The sequence below is a fragment of the Cetorhinus maximus genome, chromosome 10, assembly GCF_964194155.1.
Source record: "Cetorhinus maximus chromosome 10, sCetMax3.hap1.1, whole genome shotgun sequence".
Taxonomy (NCBI): Eukaryota; Metazoa; Chordata; class Chondrichthyes; order Lamniformes; family Cetorhinidae; genus Cetorhinus; species Cetorhinus maximus.
This window is the reverse complement of record NC_135888.1, coordinates 102,176,340-102,197,367: the sequence shown is the minus strand read 5'-3', so window position 1 is coordinate 102,197,367 and position 21,028 is coordinate 102,176,340. Positions and strand designations below refer to the sequence as shown.

At 42.3% G+C, this 21,028-nt stretch overlaps 1 protein-coding gene across 6 annotated transcripts in view; it reads right to left on the bottom strand.

Moving 5' to 3' along the window:
• Positions 1–21,028, bottom strand: part of LOC144685895 (rho GTPase-activating protein 26-like) — a 272,264-nt gene that overhangs the window by 92,903 nt on the left and 158,333 nt on the right. For all 6 annotated transcript variants that reach the window (XM_078550900.1, XM_078550905.1, XM_078550903.1 and 3 more), the window contains one exon: positions 10,131–10,209. In XM_078550900.1, coding sequence (XP_078407026.1) covers positions 10,131–10,209 — 79 coding nt within the window. The remainder of the gene's footprint in view (positions 1–10,130; positions 10,210–21,028) is intronic.

Here is a 21,028-nt window from a genome sequence, read left to right as displayed (position 1 = left end):
CCCAGCTTGCTTACATCGCATCCCCCATTTTCTATAGTTAAAACTTTAATTCCTAAATCTACAAGCTATATTCTAAAATGCATGAACCATGAACTAGATATTCGTAATCTCAGGGATTCTGTGATCATCACGACATTCAAGAAGGAAAACGCCAGATTGCAGTAAACTACAGAGGCGTCTCCATTGTCTGCCACAGAGAAGATCATTGCAAGAATCCTCCGGCCACTGAGGGAAGGTGGTTGAGAAGAGCTCCTTCCAGAGTTGCAGCGCAGCTTTCGCTCAATGACAGGAACCACAGGCAGAATTGTCATTGCACAGCAAATTCAAGAAAAATGCAAGGAACAGCACCAACTGCTGTAAATGGCCTTTTTGAACTTCACAAAAGCCTTTGGCTCCGTCAACTGTGAAGGCTTATGGAGTATCCTCCTCAAATTTCAGTGCCCTAGAAATTTATCACCATCCTCCACCTACTCCACGATGACATGGAAGTTGTGATCCTCACCAATGGAACCACCGCAGATCCTATATCTCAGTGAAGATTGTAGTCAAACCCACCCTCTTCTCTATCTTCCCTGAAGAGATCAAAGATCCCCGCTGATTCATGGAATTCCCTGGCTCGTGACCGACCAAAATGCATAAGATTCTTCCAAGAAGACACTGAACACATCGAGAGACTTCATCAAGAAGATGCAGAGGTGAAGTTGAGGTGTCAGTTGGGGTGTACAAACTTCCAAACAACTCATATATCCAACCCTTCAAGAAGCACCTGTCCCACATATGGCAGAGTCTGCAGATCGTGCATTGGGCTTATCAGCCATCTCAGAACATATTGAATCAGAGTGGAAGCAAGTCATCCTTGATCCCTTAAGACGACAATGTAGCACTGGACACATCCTTTACCTCTGAAGGCATTCAGTAACGATCCACACAAAAAAAGGTGTGCATTTATATAGCATCTTTCATGACCATCAGATGCTCCAAATCACTTTCCAGCCAATGAAGTACTTTTGAAGTGTAGTCACCACTATAACATAGAAAATGCAGTGGCCAATTTGCACACAGCAAGGTCCCACAGCCGGCAATATGATGATGATCTAATAATTTGCTTTTGTGATGTTGACCGAGGGATAAATATTGGCCAAGACACTAGGGATTATGCCCATGCTCTTGTTTCAACTAGTGTAATGGGATCTTTTATGTCCATCCGAGAGGGCAGATGGGGACTCAGTTTAATGTATCATCCGAAAGACAACGCCTCTAACAGTGCAGCATTCGCTCAGTTCTGCACTGGTACATCAGCCTCAATTTTTTGTGCTCAAGTCTTAAGATTGGGTTTTGAATCCACAAGAGGCTTTTAGCAAAAATGGAAGCGTATAGATTTGGAGGTAACCTATTAAATAAGTAGGGAATTGATTAGTGGATATGGAACATAGTGGAGATAATGAGTCTGTACTCCCGTTGATGGAATGTGATGAATGCTATCCCCAGGGATCTGTACAGGGCCTCAGCTTCTCAATAAATTCATCAATGACACATGAAGGGATAGAGTTGCAAATGGACGTTGATAGATTGAGTGAGTGAGTGAGAAAAGCTGGGCAGATGGGGTTCACTCTACATGAAGTATGAGGTAATTTACCTTGGACCTAGGAAAGATAAATGAAAGTTTAAATATTGCTAAAAAGAGACATGCTGCCGAAGCTTTTCGTTTTGCCCTCATCAGGACAAATGGCAGAATGCCAAACTTCAAACAGTCACAACAATTTATACTACAGGAGAAAAGGGTGCTGATTGATTGGCAAGTTGATTCTGATTGACCGAGGCGTCATGTTAGGAAATAGAGGTAGTTAAGTAAGTTATATTTGTATGTGTGTGTGTGTTAGGAATGAGTTTTAGCTTTAATGTTTAAGTTTAATTTGTATTTCTGTATTTGTGTGATAAGGTCAAGTTGAGCTGTAGTTTCACTTTAAAAGGTGCCTGCATATCTAATGAGAGTTTTATGACTGTTGCAGCTAAGCTAAACAAACAAGAATAGACAAACTGGGCTGTTGCCGAGCAACAGGGGTCCAGAGAGGCAGGTCCCTCCCACAGACACACAGAAGAAGCTAGAAGCAGCAGTTTGATTTGGAAGCTGTTTAAGTTCAGTTGGTTTTGAAGACAGCTGTCAAGCAGAAACAACCTAGAAGGTACAGATAGCCAGTTCCAAGCTAAAGTTGGTTGAAAGTAGCTGCCAAAGAGAGACTGGAGCAAAAGGAACAGATATCCAGTCCCAAGCCAAAGAAGAAAGTCCCCAAAAATCTAGGGAAGTGGAACAGGAGAAAGTCCCAAGCAGACCTTCTAGTCAAAGGAAGGACAGGAACCTGGACAAGATCCTGTTAGGTGAAGTTAAGAGTGAGAGGCAGAGAGAAAGGCTTCAAGCTTCAGATTTAAAGAGACAAAAGCTGTAGAAAACAGGTTTAAAGCAAGAACAGCTTGCAAGAGGCTAGAAGGTCCAAAGAGACAACTGAAGGTCTGTAACTCTTTGCTATGGGAACGTGAAGCAGTGGTGTACTATCGACAGCTGAGTTGGTGAGTGTATGCATGTGGAAGATATCTTGAATGCATCTGGTGACCCAGGGGAGAGGAACATCAGAAGGAGAGTCCAAAACCCTAGAGGTGGACCCTTCGGGAAGGCGTCTGAGAGAAAGCCCGGTTTGGGAGAAGATTCCAAAGCGAGTTCTTGAAGAGTGGAGATTAGAAACCTTTGTGTGGAAGACGACGTTCAGTGAGACTGGTTGGCTCATAGTGTGACAAGTGTCTGGGAGGAACTGATGAGAGATCCATAGCATCTGGTTGAGGTGGCATCTGTCACTTGCTTTCAGAGTGTGTTGTGTCTGACCACAGGTGGCCTATTGGCTTACATGGACTGTGTACTTACTGTGAACATTGGAGTATAAGATAGGGGAGTATTTTTCCTATGGTGGGCAGGCTGGGCGGGAGCAGGCGCAGCGCCAATCGCCGCCCGCAAGCAGCTGCGCTCCACCATTTTATGCAGGCAGGCCGGTAGCGCTGAACGCTACCTGTGCGGGAGGGGGGAGGAGGGAGTGTTGGGGCCTGCGCTCTTTCGCACATGTGCTCTAAAGAGCGCAGCAATCTCCTTGAGGCTCGGAGTTGTATCAGGGAGATTGAATAGACAATAAAACTTTTTAATTAATAAAGTAAAAACTTATTAAAGCATGTCCCCTCATGTACAGTGTCACATTAGCTGGGAGATGTTTGTGCAGTTTGCAAAATTTATTTAATTATTTTATAAAACCTTCAGGAAACCTCATCCCGTCTGTGGATGAGGTTTCCTGAAAAACGTGAAGGTCGCTTGGGCTCTTCGCCTGCCCGCCAATCTTAAGGTTGGACGGGCAACATTGTTAATAAGTTAAATTACTTTTTTAATGGCCTTAATAGGCTGTTGACAGTTTGGGAGGCACGCGCCCGCTAACGAAATATCAAAATGACGCATGATAACGTTGGGACGCACGCCTGATGTCATCGCATGTCGTTTTACGCGCTGGCATGTTGGGCATGCCCCCACACGCCAACGGCAATATTCTGCCCACAGTTTTTGTAACTTGCATTATCCTTACAAATCTGTATATGTCTGTAAAGGTACACTTGTGGGCGAATGAGTATTGCAATATAGTTCATCTTGTTAAATAAATGTTTTATTCTTTTATTAAAAATTCATTAGCTGACTCCAGTGACTCTGTTCAGTGGCCACTCTCCATTTATCTAAACAAACATTAAAAGTTAGGATCTATCAAGCTGGGTTCCACTCTGGGATCATGCTTGTCCAAGAGTAACCTTAGCTGGGATCATAACAGTTGCCATGGAGAAAGCAACAGGGAACTACAGGTTTCCCAAGCTCCCGGGTAATTTTTTAAAAGTGCAAAACTTGAACAAATCCTTTTTTTTTTGCAGAGAATGGGTCCCTGTGTATCAATATATGCCACAAACATAAATTGAGCCACGTTACGAGCTTAGATCAGGGTATGTCATAACGGTGATTAGTTCAATTTTTGTTCAGCAAGGATATTAAGAAGATCAGGAGGAAAGGTGGATAAAATGGAGCTCAGTGAAACATTAGCCATGATCTAGTTAAATGGCATAACAGGATCAAGGGACTGAATAGCCCACTCCAGATACTATGTTCCTGGAACAATCTCTTATCTCTTAATAGATGAAAAATTATGAAGAGGTGGCTTGCAACGGTTGAGTAACTCTGCCACAATGCCAAGTGCCTTGCCATTGTTAGCTTGAGGGTGTTCTTTTTTATTTCAGTTAAAGTGATGGGTAGATTCGGAGAACTTTTGAATTGGTTCCTGGGAAATTCTGGCTACAAAGACATTTATTACTGAAGGTCAATTGAGCAGTTAATTGAAATGTTCGACCTAATGTTCTAGTAGTTCCGCTAGACTGCATAACTGGGGAAAGCAGCACAATAAGCAATTAGTCCACACAAACTTCAGTGCATTGTAGAAGATATTCCTCGGAGACATGCTGGGCCTGTTCATAACCAGACCTCTTTTGCTTTCTTTTTTCACCACTTGTTCAATTTCTCCCAATTCAACCCACAATTTTTATACAATGTTTGTGTAGTGTTTCTTTATAATGGAATGGTCATTAATATAGTAACAGTAAGTAGTATATTCTCATCAAGAGTGTTGATGTTTGTATTACTTCTGTCAAAGTAGTCCTGATGAAGATGATCAACATAGACTGTGGTTTTGGCCATAGATTCTTTTCATTCTACCTCCATTGGCATTTATTGGTAATGTGTTATTAACTGCCCATGTAATTACCTCAGATGACACCAAAATAGGTGGGAAAATAAGTTGCAATGAAGAAATAAGAAACTTACAAATTGGTATGGACAGGTTAGGTGAATGGGCCAAAATTTGGCAGATGGAGTTTAACGTGGATAAGTGTGAGGTTATCCATTTTGGTCGGAAGAATAAAAAGGTGACTTATTATTTAAATGGAGAGAAACTTCAGAATGCTTCAGTGCAGAGGGATCTAGGTGTCCTCGTGCATGAATCGCTGAAAGCTAGTATGCAGGTACAGCAGGTAATAAGGAAGGCAAATGGAATTTTGGCATTTATTGTTAAAGGAATAGAGTATAAAAATAGGGAAGTGTTGCTGCAACTGTACAAGGCATTGGTGAGACCGCACCTGGAGTACTGTGCACAGTTTTGGTCCCCTTACTTGAGGAAGTATGTAGTTGCATTGGAGGCGGTTCAGAGGTTCACTAGATTGACTCCAGGGATGCGGGGCTTGTCTATACTCGCTAGAGTTTAGAAGGATGAGAGGAGATCTAATTGAGGTATATAAGATGTTAAAGAGGATAGACAAAGTTGACATGGAATGGATGTTTCCCCTTGTAAGGCATTCTATAACGAGAGGCCAGAGTTTTGGGCTAAGGGGTGGTAGATTTAAATCAGAGCTGAGGAGGAATTACTTTTCTCAAAGGGTCGTGAATCTGTGGAATTCGCTACCTCAGAGTGCAGTGGATGCTGGGACACTGAATAAATTTAAGGAGGAGATAGACAGATTTTTAATTAGTAACTGGTTGAAAGGTTACGGGGAGAGGGTGGGGAATTGGAGTTGAGGCCGAAATGAGATCAGCCATGATCGTATTGAATGGCGGGGCAGGCTCGAGGGGCTGAGTTGCTTATGTTCTTGCTAGTTCTTATGTTCTTAATTTCAATTCCTGACATAAAACAGGATTTCAGTTGGCACATATCTAGCTTTTGTTCAATCTTGGAAAGATTTTGACAATGATGGGTAATGACCAGATACAGTTTTGAACTGATCCTGATTAATATTTTACTTATAAAGATATAACAGTAGCATATAAGTGCAATTTGACATCATCTGTACTATTTCTATTTTTAAACCAGTGAATTATTCTGCTACTTAATAGCAACAAGGAAAATGTTTCTGCACCAATTCGAAAGCATCCTGATGTAAACATGTTTAATTTGTTAATATCCTCTAGTCACATTTTATGAAATGTTAAGAATTAGATTATTTTGCTGGGGATAAGTGTAAGCAAGTTTTTAAAAAAAATCAATGGACAGTGGCCAGTAAGTCACCATAGAGATGGACTCATTGCTCAGTGATTCATGATTCTTACAATGGATGAATTCCAGATTGTCATCACCTTGCAATCTAGAGCTGCTTTTTACTCATCTGTCAGAGCACAGTTTTGGCTTAGCTAAGAATCAGTAGCCAGAAATAGGCAGGAAAAGAATGGCAATTCAAATTCAGCCTTCAGGGTTCCCAGGATACACTGGACTAGCAGCAAATTGACAAGATTTAATACCAGCATATTGGTCTCCTTCCAGCCTGAAACATCCTGAGTCCCATCACAATTTTAGATCAGCTGAACAAAACAGATTAAATCATTTTTTTTTAGTAAAACATACAAGTTGCAGGAGTCTTCCTCTGTGATTCACAACTGCCTGAAATGCACTGAAGCATTCCACTCACCAAACATTCTGTACTTAATTGCTCATCTTCCTGCTGCTCCGTCACACCAGTCTTCCAATTAAAATATAAGATCAGTTTAATTTTTTTATTTTAATCACAACAACATAGTTTCACACCAAGGCAGTGTTCAAGCTTCTGTCTTTGTGGGCCTGGTTAAAAGGCACAATATAAATGTAAGTTGTTGTGGTCTTCAGCACCACATGAAATTATAATGTAATTTAGTATCTACAGCAGGATCATTACATATCTAAGATTTGTATACAAACAAATTCTGTGCATACAAACAGCAGGGAGATGCTTATCTGCAACACAAGGGATATATAGGATCCCCAAGCCTGGCAACCTAACCTCCGAAGCTCAGATAACTCAGTCCTACTTGTGCTTGTCATTGGCCTGTCCAGTGAATTATGAAGGCCTGGAGGCCGGATGGGGCTGTATTTTGTGCTGTTTCCTCATTGGGTGGTTGAATGCTAAATCAAACCTTCAAGACCTGATAGTATCAGCAATTTGAGATATATACAAATTAATGGGAAATGTAAATTAAACTTCAACTATGATAGGCAAGGATTCATAGTACAAACCTCTTTAGAACATACCCAACCACCTGTGCTTGCAAAACTCAAAATACAGTGTCCAACATTAGATGTGATTCCGCGATTGGACAACATTTGCTAAACAATCCTGAGTCTTCCAAGAATTATGCTGACAACCAATTTACGATTCTCAGTTGTGCTCGTAGTGTGGCGCACTTACACGTGCTAGAAGTCCTGTTCTTTGTAGACAGAAAGAACATATACACACGTTGCGCGTATTTTAACTAAGCAAAATAGGCGACAGTCATTTTCTGGTTCATTACCCAGGGGAATGTCTTGACTGGAGTCAAACTGCGTGGTTTGAATTTAAACAAACTTTGGCAGTGAGCTGTCAATTATCAGATGTATTATCCATGGCATCACCTCTACCAGAGTCCACTTGCCAACCAATCAGCACTCTTTTCTCATGAAGCAGAAATTGTTGTTCCCTTTACATTTGGTATTCTTGCAAATTATCCTGAAGAGTGCTAGATGAAAAGCTTCAACTACATGGGCAGACTTTCCTGCCTGCCAGGTAGGCGGGTCCGACCCAATCTCTGGCAGGCGGGGAGCCGACCCCCGCCAGAGAAGCGGGACCCGCCGCCATTTTATGTGGGGGGAGCCAATTAAGGCCCACCCAGCATGACGTCCAGTGGGAAGCGCTATGCGCTTCCTGTGCGGGCAGGGGGGGGGGGGATTCCCCAAAAGTGAGAGTGCGCTCTTTTCCGCATGCGCACGAAAGAGCGCGCATCTCCCTGAGGCTAAGTGCTGCCTCAGGGAGATCGCTTACACTTTTAAAGAGATTAAAAATAGAAAAAAAAAATCCCTAACATGTCCCCCTCATGTGACAATGGCAAGAATTTTCCCGTCGGCGATTTGGGGGCGGGGCCCGCTTGCCAACGGGAAAATGACACGGGATGACGTCGGGAGGAACCCCCAACGTCATCCCAGTCCCTTAAAATTTTTAGGAAGGCGGGCGGACAGCGAAATCAGCTGTCCGCCCGCCGACCTGTCAATGGCCAATTAAGGCCATTGACAGAGTAATTAAGATAATTAAAGGCCCTGCCCATCCAGCCTTAAGGCTGGCGGGCAGGCCAGGAGCCCCAGCAGGCTTCTGATAAAGAATGAAATCTCATCCACTGGCGGGATGAGGTTTCATGTCCATTTTTAAAAAGTCTAATAAAATTTATGTCATTTTTATTAACATGTCCCATCTCGTGTGACATTGTCACATGAGGGGGACAGGTTAATAATTTTTTAATTTTTCTATTTTTTGACTTTTCTTACTTGTCACTAATTGCCCTGAGACAGGACTTTGCCTCAGGGAGCAGTGCGCTCTTTCGCGCACATGCGTGAAAGTGCGCACTTTGACATATGGGGAATTCCTCCCACCCCCGCACAGGAAGACCACTGGGCTGGCCTTAATTGGCCCGCCCACTCAAAATGGCGGTGGGCCCCATTTCGGTGGCGGGGGTCAGCTGTCCGCCCGCCGCCAAGCCAGTGGGGCCTGCCCGCCATCCGAGGGCAAAATTCTGTCCAATGTCACATGAGATGGGACATGTTCATAAATTACAGTAAAATTTTACTAAACTTTTTAGAACCCTGCATGAAACCTCATCCCGCCGGTTTTTTCTATTTGCCACCGGGGCTCCCGGCCTGCCCGCCAGCCTTAATGTTGGACGGGCAGGTCCTTTAATTGTTTAAATGATTCTGTCAATGACCTCAATTGGCCATTGACAGTTCGGCAGGCGCACAGCTGATTTTGCTCTGCCCCCGCCTTCCTGAAAATTTAAATGGGGTGGGATGACATCGGGGGTTCCGCAAAATTCTGCCCCATGTTTTTTTTCCAGCAATAAACAAAATATGTTAGTAATACAATATTGCACCATTTACAAATGTCCTATCTCCTACACAATACTTAAAACCCTAAATAGATTTAACTAGCCAATCCTTATTAACGGTGATAGATTATTGTTTTGTTTGTGCAGAAAACCAATATCCAAAGCATAAACAACTTACTCCACAAAAATGATTTGGTTATCTATTTTTATACCACCAAGAACATTTCACATCTGTTTGCTATAATATAGTTGAAGTCCCTGTAAAAGCAATGTAATTCTATCAACATTTAAAAGTAATTCTCAGGCCCAACAGCATGCAATGCTGATGTAGGCGTTCATACATAAACTCATTGGATAGGTACAAAGTTTATGCATCAAGTTGTTTTTCAAGTCAAACAGATGGTCCATGTTTTGATATAATACAATCAATTTTGTGCATAACAAGTGTCTGCAAGTTATGCTATTCATAAAGCATATGAAAATTAATTAAATTGTCAACTTATTGCAATTTCTCCCAAATCAAAATGCGTCCAGCCATCCTTTTCTTAACTTAAGGCACCTTCTAGTTCTATGGCTAATGCATAACTGACACTTCTAACTCTTAAAGAGGGTGTGAACTGTCTAGATTGAATGACTGCTTTAATATTTTTCACCATGTTTTACCAATCAGCTCTGAAGATCACAGAATTGTTGAAATGTTTAGGTGATTAGAAACTGATAAAAAAACTTTAAACTTAGCAGTGTGTACCACATTAGTTTGGAAAATTCTACTGTATCCGCGGCTCCATTCTTAGTATCATGCATGACAAAGAAGGAAACCAAGTGCATTTTCTAAAGCAAAACATCATAAAGAGAAACAGACGAGCTTTTTTTAATATATAGAATAGCAAGGTAACCAAAAATCTGGGCAAAGAGCTATCCAGATATGAGAAACGAATATCTCGAACTACTAAATAATATAACTAACTCCAGTGATTCAGGATCAGACACATCGTCATTTACCCATCTTGTGCTACATTTGCAGCCACTTAATACAGTTGTAACTTGTGATAAATATTTTCAACTCCCTCTCTTCGCTCCTCCCAGTAAAGACTTTCAAACTTTGAAAACTACTTTCAGAGAGTCTGAATGAAGTCTATGTGCATATTTACTGATTTGTTAAAAGGAAATTAAGACCGTTTTCCCCTTAAGATCTTACCTCAGGTAATGTTTAAGTGTGCTGGTAATAGTCTTTATCTCCCATTCAGTTGAAGTCTCCAGGTCTACGTCAGCTGCTCCTTTTAAATACAGGGAACACAACAATGTTAGAAAAGCAAAGACCACTATACCAATAAGCCAGGTCATTTTCTGCTAAGATTGAACCGTCACCCTTACCATATCATTCAATGCTTTTTCTCTGCTGCAATGTTTTTTGAACCTATTAAAACTGTAATTTTAATGGCCTTCCTCAGGAATTTATAGCTCCAGATTTTGCTGTCAAAATAATGCTAGCGATCACTGTTATTCAAGTGTAAATGGTACAGCAACTTCAGGTAAGAGATAGGTGTGTAGTTAAATGCCAATACCCAAAAGTTGCTGTCCGAGTTATGCTGCTACGCCATTAGTCTCGTAAAAAGGTATTTTTCTGCCTGCCTCACTATGAAATGTAATGTCTGTTATGAATGGATTGTATTTTCATGGTAGATACAAAATAACAGAAAGTTAAGATAGTCATTACAAGCGCAAGTACTCTATTAATAACAAGTGTTAATTGTTTCCAGCCCCCAATCTCTCTGGCTCTGAAAATTAACTAATAGTGCAATCTCATTCCTTAAAGCACTAATGATTGGAGAATTTAAATGTCAAACATAAAACTTTTATATTTTACTTTTCCTTTCTATCTATAAATTTTCTTTCCCTCACTACTTCTCTTTCTCTGATTTGATATTGAATTCACTCAGTCTAATTAACATTCCCTTCTCCGTTGGTTTTCTATTAACTTCACATCTTTCAATCTGATTTATTAAAAGAAATACATAGCTGCTTATTTTGTTCATTCAGGTCCCAGATGCCCTGTTTCCCTCGCAATGCCGTTATCAGCTTGCATTTTCAGCAACTTACCACACACAACTTTGAAAAAGCTAAACGTGCAATGCTAAGGGCGGAATTGGCCATGCCCACTGGCATCGGGCGTGTTTGGTGGCATGAACGGACAATATGGCGAGAAGGCCTAAAATCAGTTTCATGACGTTGTGAAACCAGTTTGCAATCATCTGCTCAACCCGATGATGGCTGACCAGTTGTATAATCTCCTTGCTAATCCTCGCCATGGAGCAATAACTGATGGAGGCACTCACTATCCCTTGCAATGTCACCGGTTTGGACCAGTCTCCCCATGGTTCAAGCTAACATTGCATCCTTGCAGTGCGGGTTAGGAGAATGCCTGCACCTGAGCTGAGAGCACAACATGCAGTCCAATGGGCAAAGTTGCCGCCAATCAGTCAGGTGGAGTGGGGCGGAGGAAGGGGGCTTTCGAGCAGCCACGCAGTGCACCTTTCTCTGGCCATTCAAGTGGTGGCCAGTACTCTTCGGGATGCGTTAAGAGGCCTTCAGACCTAACCAAGAGAGTTTCTTAGTACACTCATGCTAACCCACACGTCTCTTTCATCCTGCAAGAGGAACACATCAGGATCATGGAGCCGCTATTGTGGCCAGCGGGTAAAACATCACTCACCCACTACCGCACTTAAAGCAAATCTGGGACGATTCCACACTAAGTCTGACTAACAGCATATGCCATTATATGTCCTACTCCAGTAAAATCTGGACCACTAATCCAAATTGTACAATCCTCGTATCTAATTTTGCACTTCACCCCATCCCCAATATTTGAGCTGTTTGACTTAAAGAAAATTTCTTTGATTCATCTTAGCTCAATTAAATTAGCTCAATATCTTCACGCTTCAAGCAAAACTACATTAAGCTTTGCTTGCAACTTCAATTCCTGATATTCAGAATCAGCTTTGTCATTCACTTCAACATCTTTCAATACAGATTTTATGTAATTTCTTCCTTTGTGGTTCACTAGCACATGAAATGAGATGTTTGCCAACTTCTCTATCAAAAGTAGGTAATAAGCTGCTATGACTATTACATTAATTCTTAAATGAGCTTGTTGATATTCTGGACCAGGATCACAAATACTTCAAATAAGTAAGGACAGTTGGAACAACATCTTTGTTATTTCACCACTAATTAAGCAACTGTTCCGACTTAGTATCCAAACTTTTAATGTGGATATTTTTGCTGATGCCAATAAAGATTTCACAATCTAGATGGGAGCTCCTGAATAGGTTGAATGTTCAGCAGAGATGTGTGAGTTGTTCTTTGAACAGGGCTAACTGAATAGCCATTTGAGACATTTGGAGTTGTATTTTCATTCAAGGGTCGTGAACATATGAAATAGGAGCAGAAGGAGGCCATTCAGCTATTTGAGCCTGCTCCGCCATTCAATAAGATCATGGCTGATTTGTTTGTGTTTCAAATTCCACATTCCCGTCTACCCCTGATAACCTTAGATTCCCTTGCCTATGAAGAATGTATCTACCTTCGCCTTAAAAATATTCAGTGACCCCGCCTCCACCACCTTCTGAGGCAGAGAGTTCCAAAGTTGCACAACCCTCTGAAAGTGCCCCCTGGTTCTGGACTCATCCACAAGAGGAAACATCCTTTCCACGTCCACCTTGTCAATACCACTCAGGATCTTATATCTTATATCAAGTCACCCCTCACTCTTCTAAAGCCTAGTCTGTCTAAACTTTCCTCATAAGACAACCCGCTCATTCCAGGTGTCAATCTAGTAAACTTCCTCTGAGCCACCTCCAATGCATTTACATCCTTCCTTAAATAAGGAAACCAAAACTGCACACAATATTTGAGATGTTGTCTCACCAGTACCCTGTATAACTGAAGCATAACATCCTTACTTATATGTTCAATTCCTCGCGTAATAAAGGATAACATTCCATTAACCTTCTCAATTATTTGCCATACCTGCATACTAACTTTTTGTGACTCATGCACTCGAACACCTAGATCCCTCTGCAGCTCAGAATTCTGCAGCCGTTCTCTGTTTGAGTAATACTTTGCTTTTTTATTCTTCCTGCCAAAGTGACCAACTTCACATTTTCCCACATTACTCCATTACCATACTTTTGCCCTCTCACTCAACCTATCTGAAACCTCCTTATGGCCTCTTCACAACATACTTTTCTGCCTAGCTTTGTGTCATCTGCAAATTTAGCTATCAAACCTTCACATCCCTCACCTAAGTCATTGATATAAATTGTAAAGAGTTGAGGCCCCAGCACAGACCCTTGCAGAACTCCACTCGTCACATCTGCCAATAAGAAAAAGACCCATTTATGCATAGTCTCCGTTTTCTGCCAGCCAGCCAATCTTCTATCCATGCTAATAGGTTACCCCCTACACCATGAGCTTCTATTTTCCACAATAACTTTTAATGTGGCACCTTATCAAATGCCTTCTGGAAATCCAAGTACAGTATGTCGACAGGCTCCCCTTTATCCACAGTGCATGTTACTCCTTCAAAGAACTCCAATAAATTGGTTAAACATGACTTCTCTTTCAAACTATGCTGACTCTTCCCGATTGTCTTGAGTTTCTCTAAATGCCCAGCTATAAACTCCTTAATGATCGATTCTACCACCTTCCCCAAGACAGACGTCGAGATAACTGGCCTTTAGTTTCCCGTTTTCTGCCTCCCTGCCTTCTTGAATAGAGGGGTTACATGTGTTACTTTCCAGTCTGTTGAAACCTTTCCAGAATCTAGGGAATTTTGGAATATTAACACCAACACATCTACTACCTCATTAGCCACCTCTTTTAAGAGCCTAGGATGAAGTCCATCAGGACCCATATACTTGTCAGCCCCCAGCTCCATCAGTTTGCTCAATACTGCTTCCCTTGTGATTGTAATTTCACCAAGCTCCCCTTTCCCTTCCACCTCCTGATTTACAGCTATTACTGGAATGTTTTTTGTGTCCTCTGTAGTGAAGACAGAAGCAAAATCGTTCATTTTATCCATTATTTCCTTATTATCTACTATTAACTCCCCATTCTCACTCTCTAGAGGACCAACACTCAGTTTACTTACTCTTTTCCTTTTTAAATACCTGTAGAAACTCTTGCTATCCATTTTTACATTTCTAGCTAGCTTCCTCTCATACTCTAGTTTCTTTCTTCTGATTAACCTTTTAGTCATTCAATGCCGTTCTTTATATTCTGACCAATCATCTGACCTGCCATTCATCTTTGCACAGTTATATGTTTTATCCTTGGGTTTGATAAATTCCTTAATTTCTTTAGTTAACCACAGATGGTGGTCCTCCCTTTAGGATTTTTCTTTTTAGTAGGAATATACTTATTCTGCGTATTCAGGAATATCCCCTTAAATGTCTGCCACTGCTTCTCTATTGATCTATTCCCTAGCCTAGTATCCCAGTTCACTTCAGCTAGCTCAGCTTTCATGCCCACATAGTTGCCCTGATTTAAGTTTAAAATACTAGTCTTAAGGTATGCTCTTCTCCCTTTCAAACTCAATGTAAAATTCAATCATATTGTGGTCGCTGCTACCTTGGGGTGCCTTCACTTTGAGGTCATTAATTAATCTGCTGACATTATGCAATACCAAACCTAATATAACCTGCTCTCTGGTTGGTTCCAGAATTTGCTGCTCTAGGAATCTGTCACAATCACTCACCTTCAGGAAGAGCAGTCGGAGCGGCGGACCTGCGGGAGATACACGGAACGGGGAGAGAATAAATACAGCCCAGGGAGCGCAGCCTACAACACTCACCTTCGGGAAGAGCAGTCGGTGAGGCGGACCTGTGAGAGATACACGGAGTGGGGAGAGAATAAATACAGCCTGGGGAGCGTGGCCTAAATCACTCGCCTTAGGGAAGAGCAGTTGGAGAGGCAGACCTGTCAGCTGCTCTAAACCGACCCTCGCTGAGTTTGAAAGCCGAGTGAAAAAAATTATGACATCAGAATAAAGAAGCAATTTGATTGGTTGGAAAAGAAGCCAGCTGTTTAGTGAGTATCTAGTAAGTGGTGAGTATCTAGTAAGTGTTTAAAGTTTATTCTATTCATAAGGTTTAGAATGAAGTAGGAATGGTACTTTTGGTAAGGTTTATTAAGTAGGGCCAAATAAAATAATTTTCTACTTGGCTTATCCCCTGAAGAGCAAGAGTTCAGGGGATAAAACAGCGAGAGTTCGGATGATAAAGCAGCGAGAGATTTCAGGGGATAAAGCTGTGAGAGTTCAGGAGTTAAAACAAGGATAGTTCAGGGGATAAAACCGCGATAGTTCGGGAGATAAAACCGCGATAGTTCGGGAGATAAAACCGCGATAGTTCGGGAGATAAAACCGCGATAGTTCGGGAGATAAAACCGCGAGAGCTCGGGAGATAAAACCGCAAGAGCTCGGGAGATAAAACCGCAAGAGCTCGGGAGATAAAACCGCAAGAGCTCGGGAGATAAAACCGCAAGAGCTCGGGAGATAAAACCGCAAGAGCTCGGGAGATAAAACCGCAAGAGCTCGGGAGATAAAACAGCAAGAGCTCGGGAGATAAAACAGCAAGAGCTCGGGAGATAAAACAGCAAGAGCTCGGGAGATAAAACAGCAAGAGCTCGGGAGATAAAACAGCAAGAGCTCGGGAGATAAAACAGCAAGAGCTCGGGAGATAAAACAGCAAGAGCTCGGGAGATAAAACAGCAAGAGCTCGGGAGATAAAACAGCAAGAGCTCGGGAGATAAAACAGCAAGAGCTCGGGAGATAAAACCGCAAGAGCTCGGGAGATAAAACAGCAAGAGCTCGGGAGATAAAACAGCAAGAGCTCGGGAGATAAAACAGCAAGAGCTCGGGAGATAAAACAGCAAGAGCTCGGGAGATAAAACAGCAAGAGCTCGGGAGATAAAACAGCAAGAGCTCGGGAGATAAAACAGCAAGAGCTCGGGAGATAAAACAGCAAGAGCTCGGGAGATAAAACCGCAAGAGCTCGGGAGATAAAACAGCAAGAGCTCGGGAGATAAAACAGCAAGAGCTCGGGAGATAAAACAGCAAGAGCTCGGGAGATAAAACAGCAAGAGCTCGGGAGATAAAACAGCAAGAGCTCGGGAGATAAAACAGCAAGAGCTCGGGAGATAAAACAGCAAGAGCTCGGGAGATAAAACCGCAAGAGCTCGGGAGATAAAACAGCAAGAGCTCGGGAGATAAAACAGCAAGAGTTCGGGAGATAAAACAGCAAGAGCTCGGGAGATAAAACAGCAAGAGTTCGGGAGATAAAACAGCAAGAGCTCGGGAGATAAAACAGCACGAGCTCGGGAGATAAAACAGCACGAGCTCGGGAGATAAAACAGCAAGAGTTCGGGAGATAAAACAGCAAGAGTTCGGGAGATAAAACAGCAAGAGTTCGGGAGATAAAACAGTGCAAGTAGAGAGACATTTGGGAGATTGAAAACAATGCGATTACAGAAACGTAAATTTCAACACAAGCACAGGGAAAGTAAGAATTTATAAGCACAGGCTGATTCATGAGTAAGGGCGAAAAATTTCTACTTTCTACTAATCTCCAGTTTATGGTTAATAGTGCAAGAGTAAGGTTAAAGTAAGTTAAGGTACCTAAAAGTTAAGTAAAAAAGTGATTTAAAAATCAAGGTTAAGGCATGGCACAACAGCTCAGCCAAGCGGAATGTCAATCCTGTGGCATGTGGGGAGCTGTGGACACTTCTTGTGACCCAGACGAACCCATGTGCAGGAAGTGTCAACGGCTGCATAAGCTTGAGCTCCACGACTCAGAGCTTGAGCAGGGGCTGGAGTCACTGAGGTGCATCCATAAGGCAGAGAGCTACTTGGATAGCATGTTCAGAGAGGTGGTCACACCGCAAGTTAGGGGCAAGCAGGCAGATAGGGAATGGGTGAGCGCCAGGCAGTCCAAGAGAAACAGGCAGGTAGGGCAGTACCTAGAGGTCCTGCTCAATAACCAGTTTTCCATTTTGGATATTGGTGAGGGCAATTGATCCTTGGAGGAGTGCAGCAAGAGCCATGCCCATGGCACCACGGGTGGTCCAGCTGTACAGGAGGGGAGGAAGAAGAGCAGAAGGGCAGTACTAATAGGGGATTCTTTAGTTACGGTAGCAGACAGGCGTTTCTGCAGCCGTCACTGTGGCTCCAGGATGGTTTGTTGCCTCCCTGGATGTTAGGGTCAAGGATGTCACAGAATGACTGCAGGACATTCTTGTGTGGGAGAGCGGACCTGTACAAGCCAGATGGGTTGCATCCAAATAGAGCTGAGGCTGAGTTTCTTGTGGGGCATTTTGCTAAAGCTGTTGGAGAGGGTTTAAACGAACTCAGCAGGAGTGTGGGAACAGGAGAGAATATTAGAAAGTAATACCAGGGTGCACAGAATACTGGGAGAGGCAGATAGCACTAAAATTGAGAATAGTAAGTTAATAGATGAGAGTCGGGGTAAGGGAGCAAGTAATGAAGTCTATATCAGGGTTACACTGCATGTATGTGAATGCACGGAGTATAGTTAATAAAATTGGGGACTTAAAGGCACAGATTGCCTTGTGGGATTATGATGTTGTGGTGATAACGGAGGCCTGGCTTAAGGAAGGGCAGATCTGGGTGTTAAATATTCCTGATTACAAAGTATTCAGAAAAGATAGGAAAGGGGAAAAAGGAAGAGGGGTGGCGTTTTTGGTTAACAAGAGTATTACAGTACTGGAGAAAGAGGATGTGTCGGAGGATTCAAGGACAGAATCAATTTGGCTAGAGCTAAGGAATAAGAAGGGTGCAATTACATTGCCCGGTGTAATATATAGACCACCAGCTAGTGGGTACAATATAGGGGAACAAATCTGCAAGGAAATTACAGAGAGGCATGAACATCATAGAGTAATTATAATGGGACTTTACTTACCCATATATAGACTGGGATAGTGGTAGTGTAAGGAACAGTGAGGGACAAGTATTCCTAGATTGCATTCAGGAAGATTTCCTTCAGCAGTATGTGTCCAACAAGAAAGGAGGCACTGCTAGACCTGGTTCTTGGGAATGAGGTGGGCCAAGTAGATCAAGTGACAGTGGGAGAACACTTAGGGGACAACGATCATTGAATCATAAGGTTTAGGATGACGCTGGAAAATAACATTGGTCATTATAGAATAAGAATAATCAACTGGAAGAGAGCGGACATCAATGGGGCAAGAGCGGAGCTGGGCCATATAAACTGGAACCAAAGGTTGGCGGGAAAAACAGTAGCTGAACAATGGACGACCTTCAAAGAGGAGATGATTTGGGCACAGTCACGGTATGTTCCCTCAAAAGAAAAGGGTAGGACAAACAAATCCAGAGCTCACTGGATGACAAAGGAGATAGAAATTAAATTAAAGAAGAAAAAGTGTGCTTACGACAGGTGTCAGGTAGCAAATACAATTGAGGACCAAGTTGAATACAGAAGGTTCAGAAGGGATGTGAGAAAGCAAATACAAGAAGCAAAGAGGGATTATGAAAAAAGACTGGCAGCTAACATAAAAGGAAATCCCAAAGTATCCTGTAAACACATCAATAGTAAAACGGTGTAGTAGGGCCGATTAGGGACCAAAAAAGGGATTTATACATAGAGACAAGAGGCATGGCTGAGGTGTTAAATGAATGTTTAGCATCTGCCTTTACTTATGAGGCAGATGCTGCCCAGGCCATGGTGACAGAGGAAACTCAGTCACTAGAAGGGTTTAAAATTGATAAGGAAGAGGTATTAGATGAGCTGTCGGTACTTAAAGTTGATAAGGCCCGGATGAGATGCATCGAAGAATATGGAAAGAAGTGAGAGTGGAAATTGCGGATTATTGCACTGGCAATAATCTTTCAATGTTCCCTGGACTCGGGGGATGTGCCGGAGGACTGGAGAATTGCAAACATCACGCCCTTGTTCAAAAAGGTTGTGAAGATTTGCCCTGAAATCACAGACCAGTCAGTTTAACTTCGTTGATGGAGAAACTTCACAAACAATTATTTGGGATAGAATTAAAAGCCACATGGAAAAATGTAGATTGATTCGGAAGAGTCAGCATGGATTTGTTAAAGGAAAATCATGTCTAACTAAATTGCTGGAGTTTTTTGAAGAGGTAACAGAGATGGTTGATGAGGGGAAGGCCGTTGATATGGTGTATATGGACTTCGAAAAAGCGTTTGATACAGTGCTACACAACAGGCTTGTGAGGAAAGTAATAGGTCATGGAATAAAAGGGACAGTAGCAACGTGGATACAAAATTAGCTAAGGGATAGGAAACAGAGAGTAATGGTTAATGGGTATTTTTTGGACTGGAAGAAGGTTTGTAGTGGTGTTCCCCAGGGGTCGGTATTGGAATCCTCGCTTTTCATGATAAATATAAATGATCTAGATCTTGGTGCGCAGGGGACAATTTCAAAGTTTACGGATGACACAAAACTTCGGAGAATTGTAAACTGTGAGGAGGACAGTATAGAACTTCAAAAGGACATTGGCACACTGGTGGAGTGAGCAAATAGGTGGCAGATGAAGTTCAATGCTGAGAAGTGTGAGGTAATACACTTTGGTACAAAGAATATGGAGAAACAGTATAAAATGAAAGATACTATATAAGGGTGTGCAGGAGCAGAGAGACCTGGGTGTATATGTACATAAATCATTAAAGGTGGCAGGACAGAGAGAGAGAGCTGTTTCTAAAGCATACAGTATTCTTGGCTTCATTAATAGAGGCATAGAGTGCAAGAGCAGGGAGGTTATGATGAACTTATATAAGACACTGGTTAGACCCCAGCTGGATCGAGAACCAGGGGACACAATTTTAAAGTGTTTTGCAAAAGAAGCAAAGGTGAGGTGAGAAAATACATTTTCACACAGCGAGTAGTTAGAGTTTGGAATGTACTGCCTGGAAGTGTGGTGGAAGCAGGTTCAATTGAGGCATTCAAGAGGGCATTAGATGACTATTTAAATAGAAACGATGTGCAGGGTTACGGGGAAGAAGCAGGAGATTGGCACATTTTGAGTTTAAGGAGGCTAGTCAAGGATTAGCTATCTTTGATGTGGTAGCTGAATTTGTTTTTTTATAATATCGATCACCGGAGGGGATTATAAGTCTTTGAATGGGTTCCATGAATGGGAGTTATTTTCAGTATCAATTGTGTAAGAGCTTGAGTTCTATTAGATCGTTAGAAGTTTAATTTCTTTCATCTACACATGGATCCTGAGCTCTGCCCACAGTAGATACTGAGTGAGTGGCTATGGTGGTGGCATGGCGGTATGAGGTGGCATGGAGGGCAGGTGGAGGGGTGAGGGGCGAGGATTAGAAAGCCTAATAGCTTCTATGACAACCGAGACTAAGGCCAGGGAACTGAGGCAGCCCTTCTAAACCATCCCACCTCAGCACTCGTCGACTCCCATGGCCACGTATAACCAGCTTCCAGAGTCGACTCTATCCTGTCCCCACCTCCCCGGAGTGAAAATTGGGTGAAATGAGGCCCTTTAAAATGCGGCAGGTATGCCCAGTCAGGAAATTCCCCGACTCAAGCTACCTGCTTTGGTAGCGAAAATCTGGCCTCTCGTTTATCTTGATGACTAATATGTTGCATATTTCCAGCATTTTCAATTGCTGTTTCAAATTTGCAAATTTTCAAAAAACATATATTTGCACTAAATACCCATTGTAACTGTACTAGATCCAATGTTGCCTCTAAGCTGCATGGGTGCACAGCCACACAACAATCAAGCATATGAGTACTGCTGAAAAAAGACATTTTATCAAAGCTTTTCATCTTGCACTCATCAGGACAATTGCAAGAATACTAATGTCAGGGGAAGCAACAACTTTATACTGTATGAGAGTGCTGATAGGTTGGCAAGTGCACTCTGATTGGTAGAGGCATTGCCATGGAGAATGCGCTAATTAATGGTGACTGACAGTTAACTGTGAAGCAGTTTTTTAAAATCAGGTTACTCAAAAGGTAGTGGTTAAGACTCTTATGAAGACTGCTTATTTTTGGAAAAGCA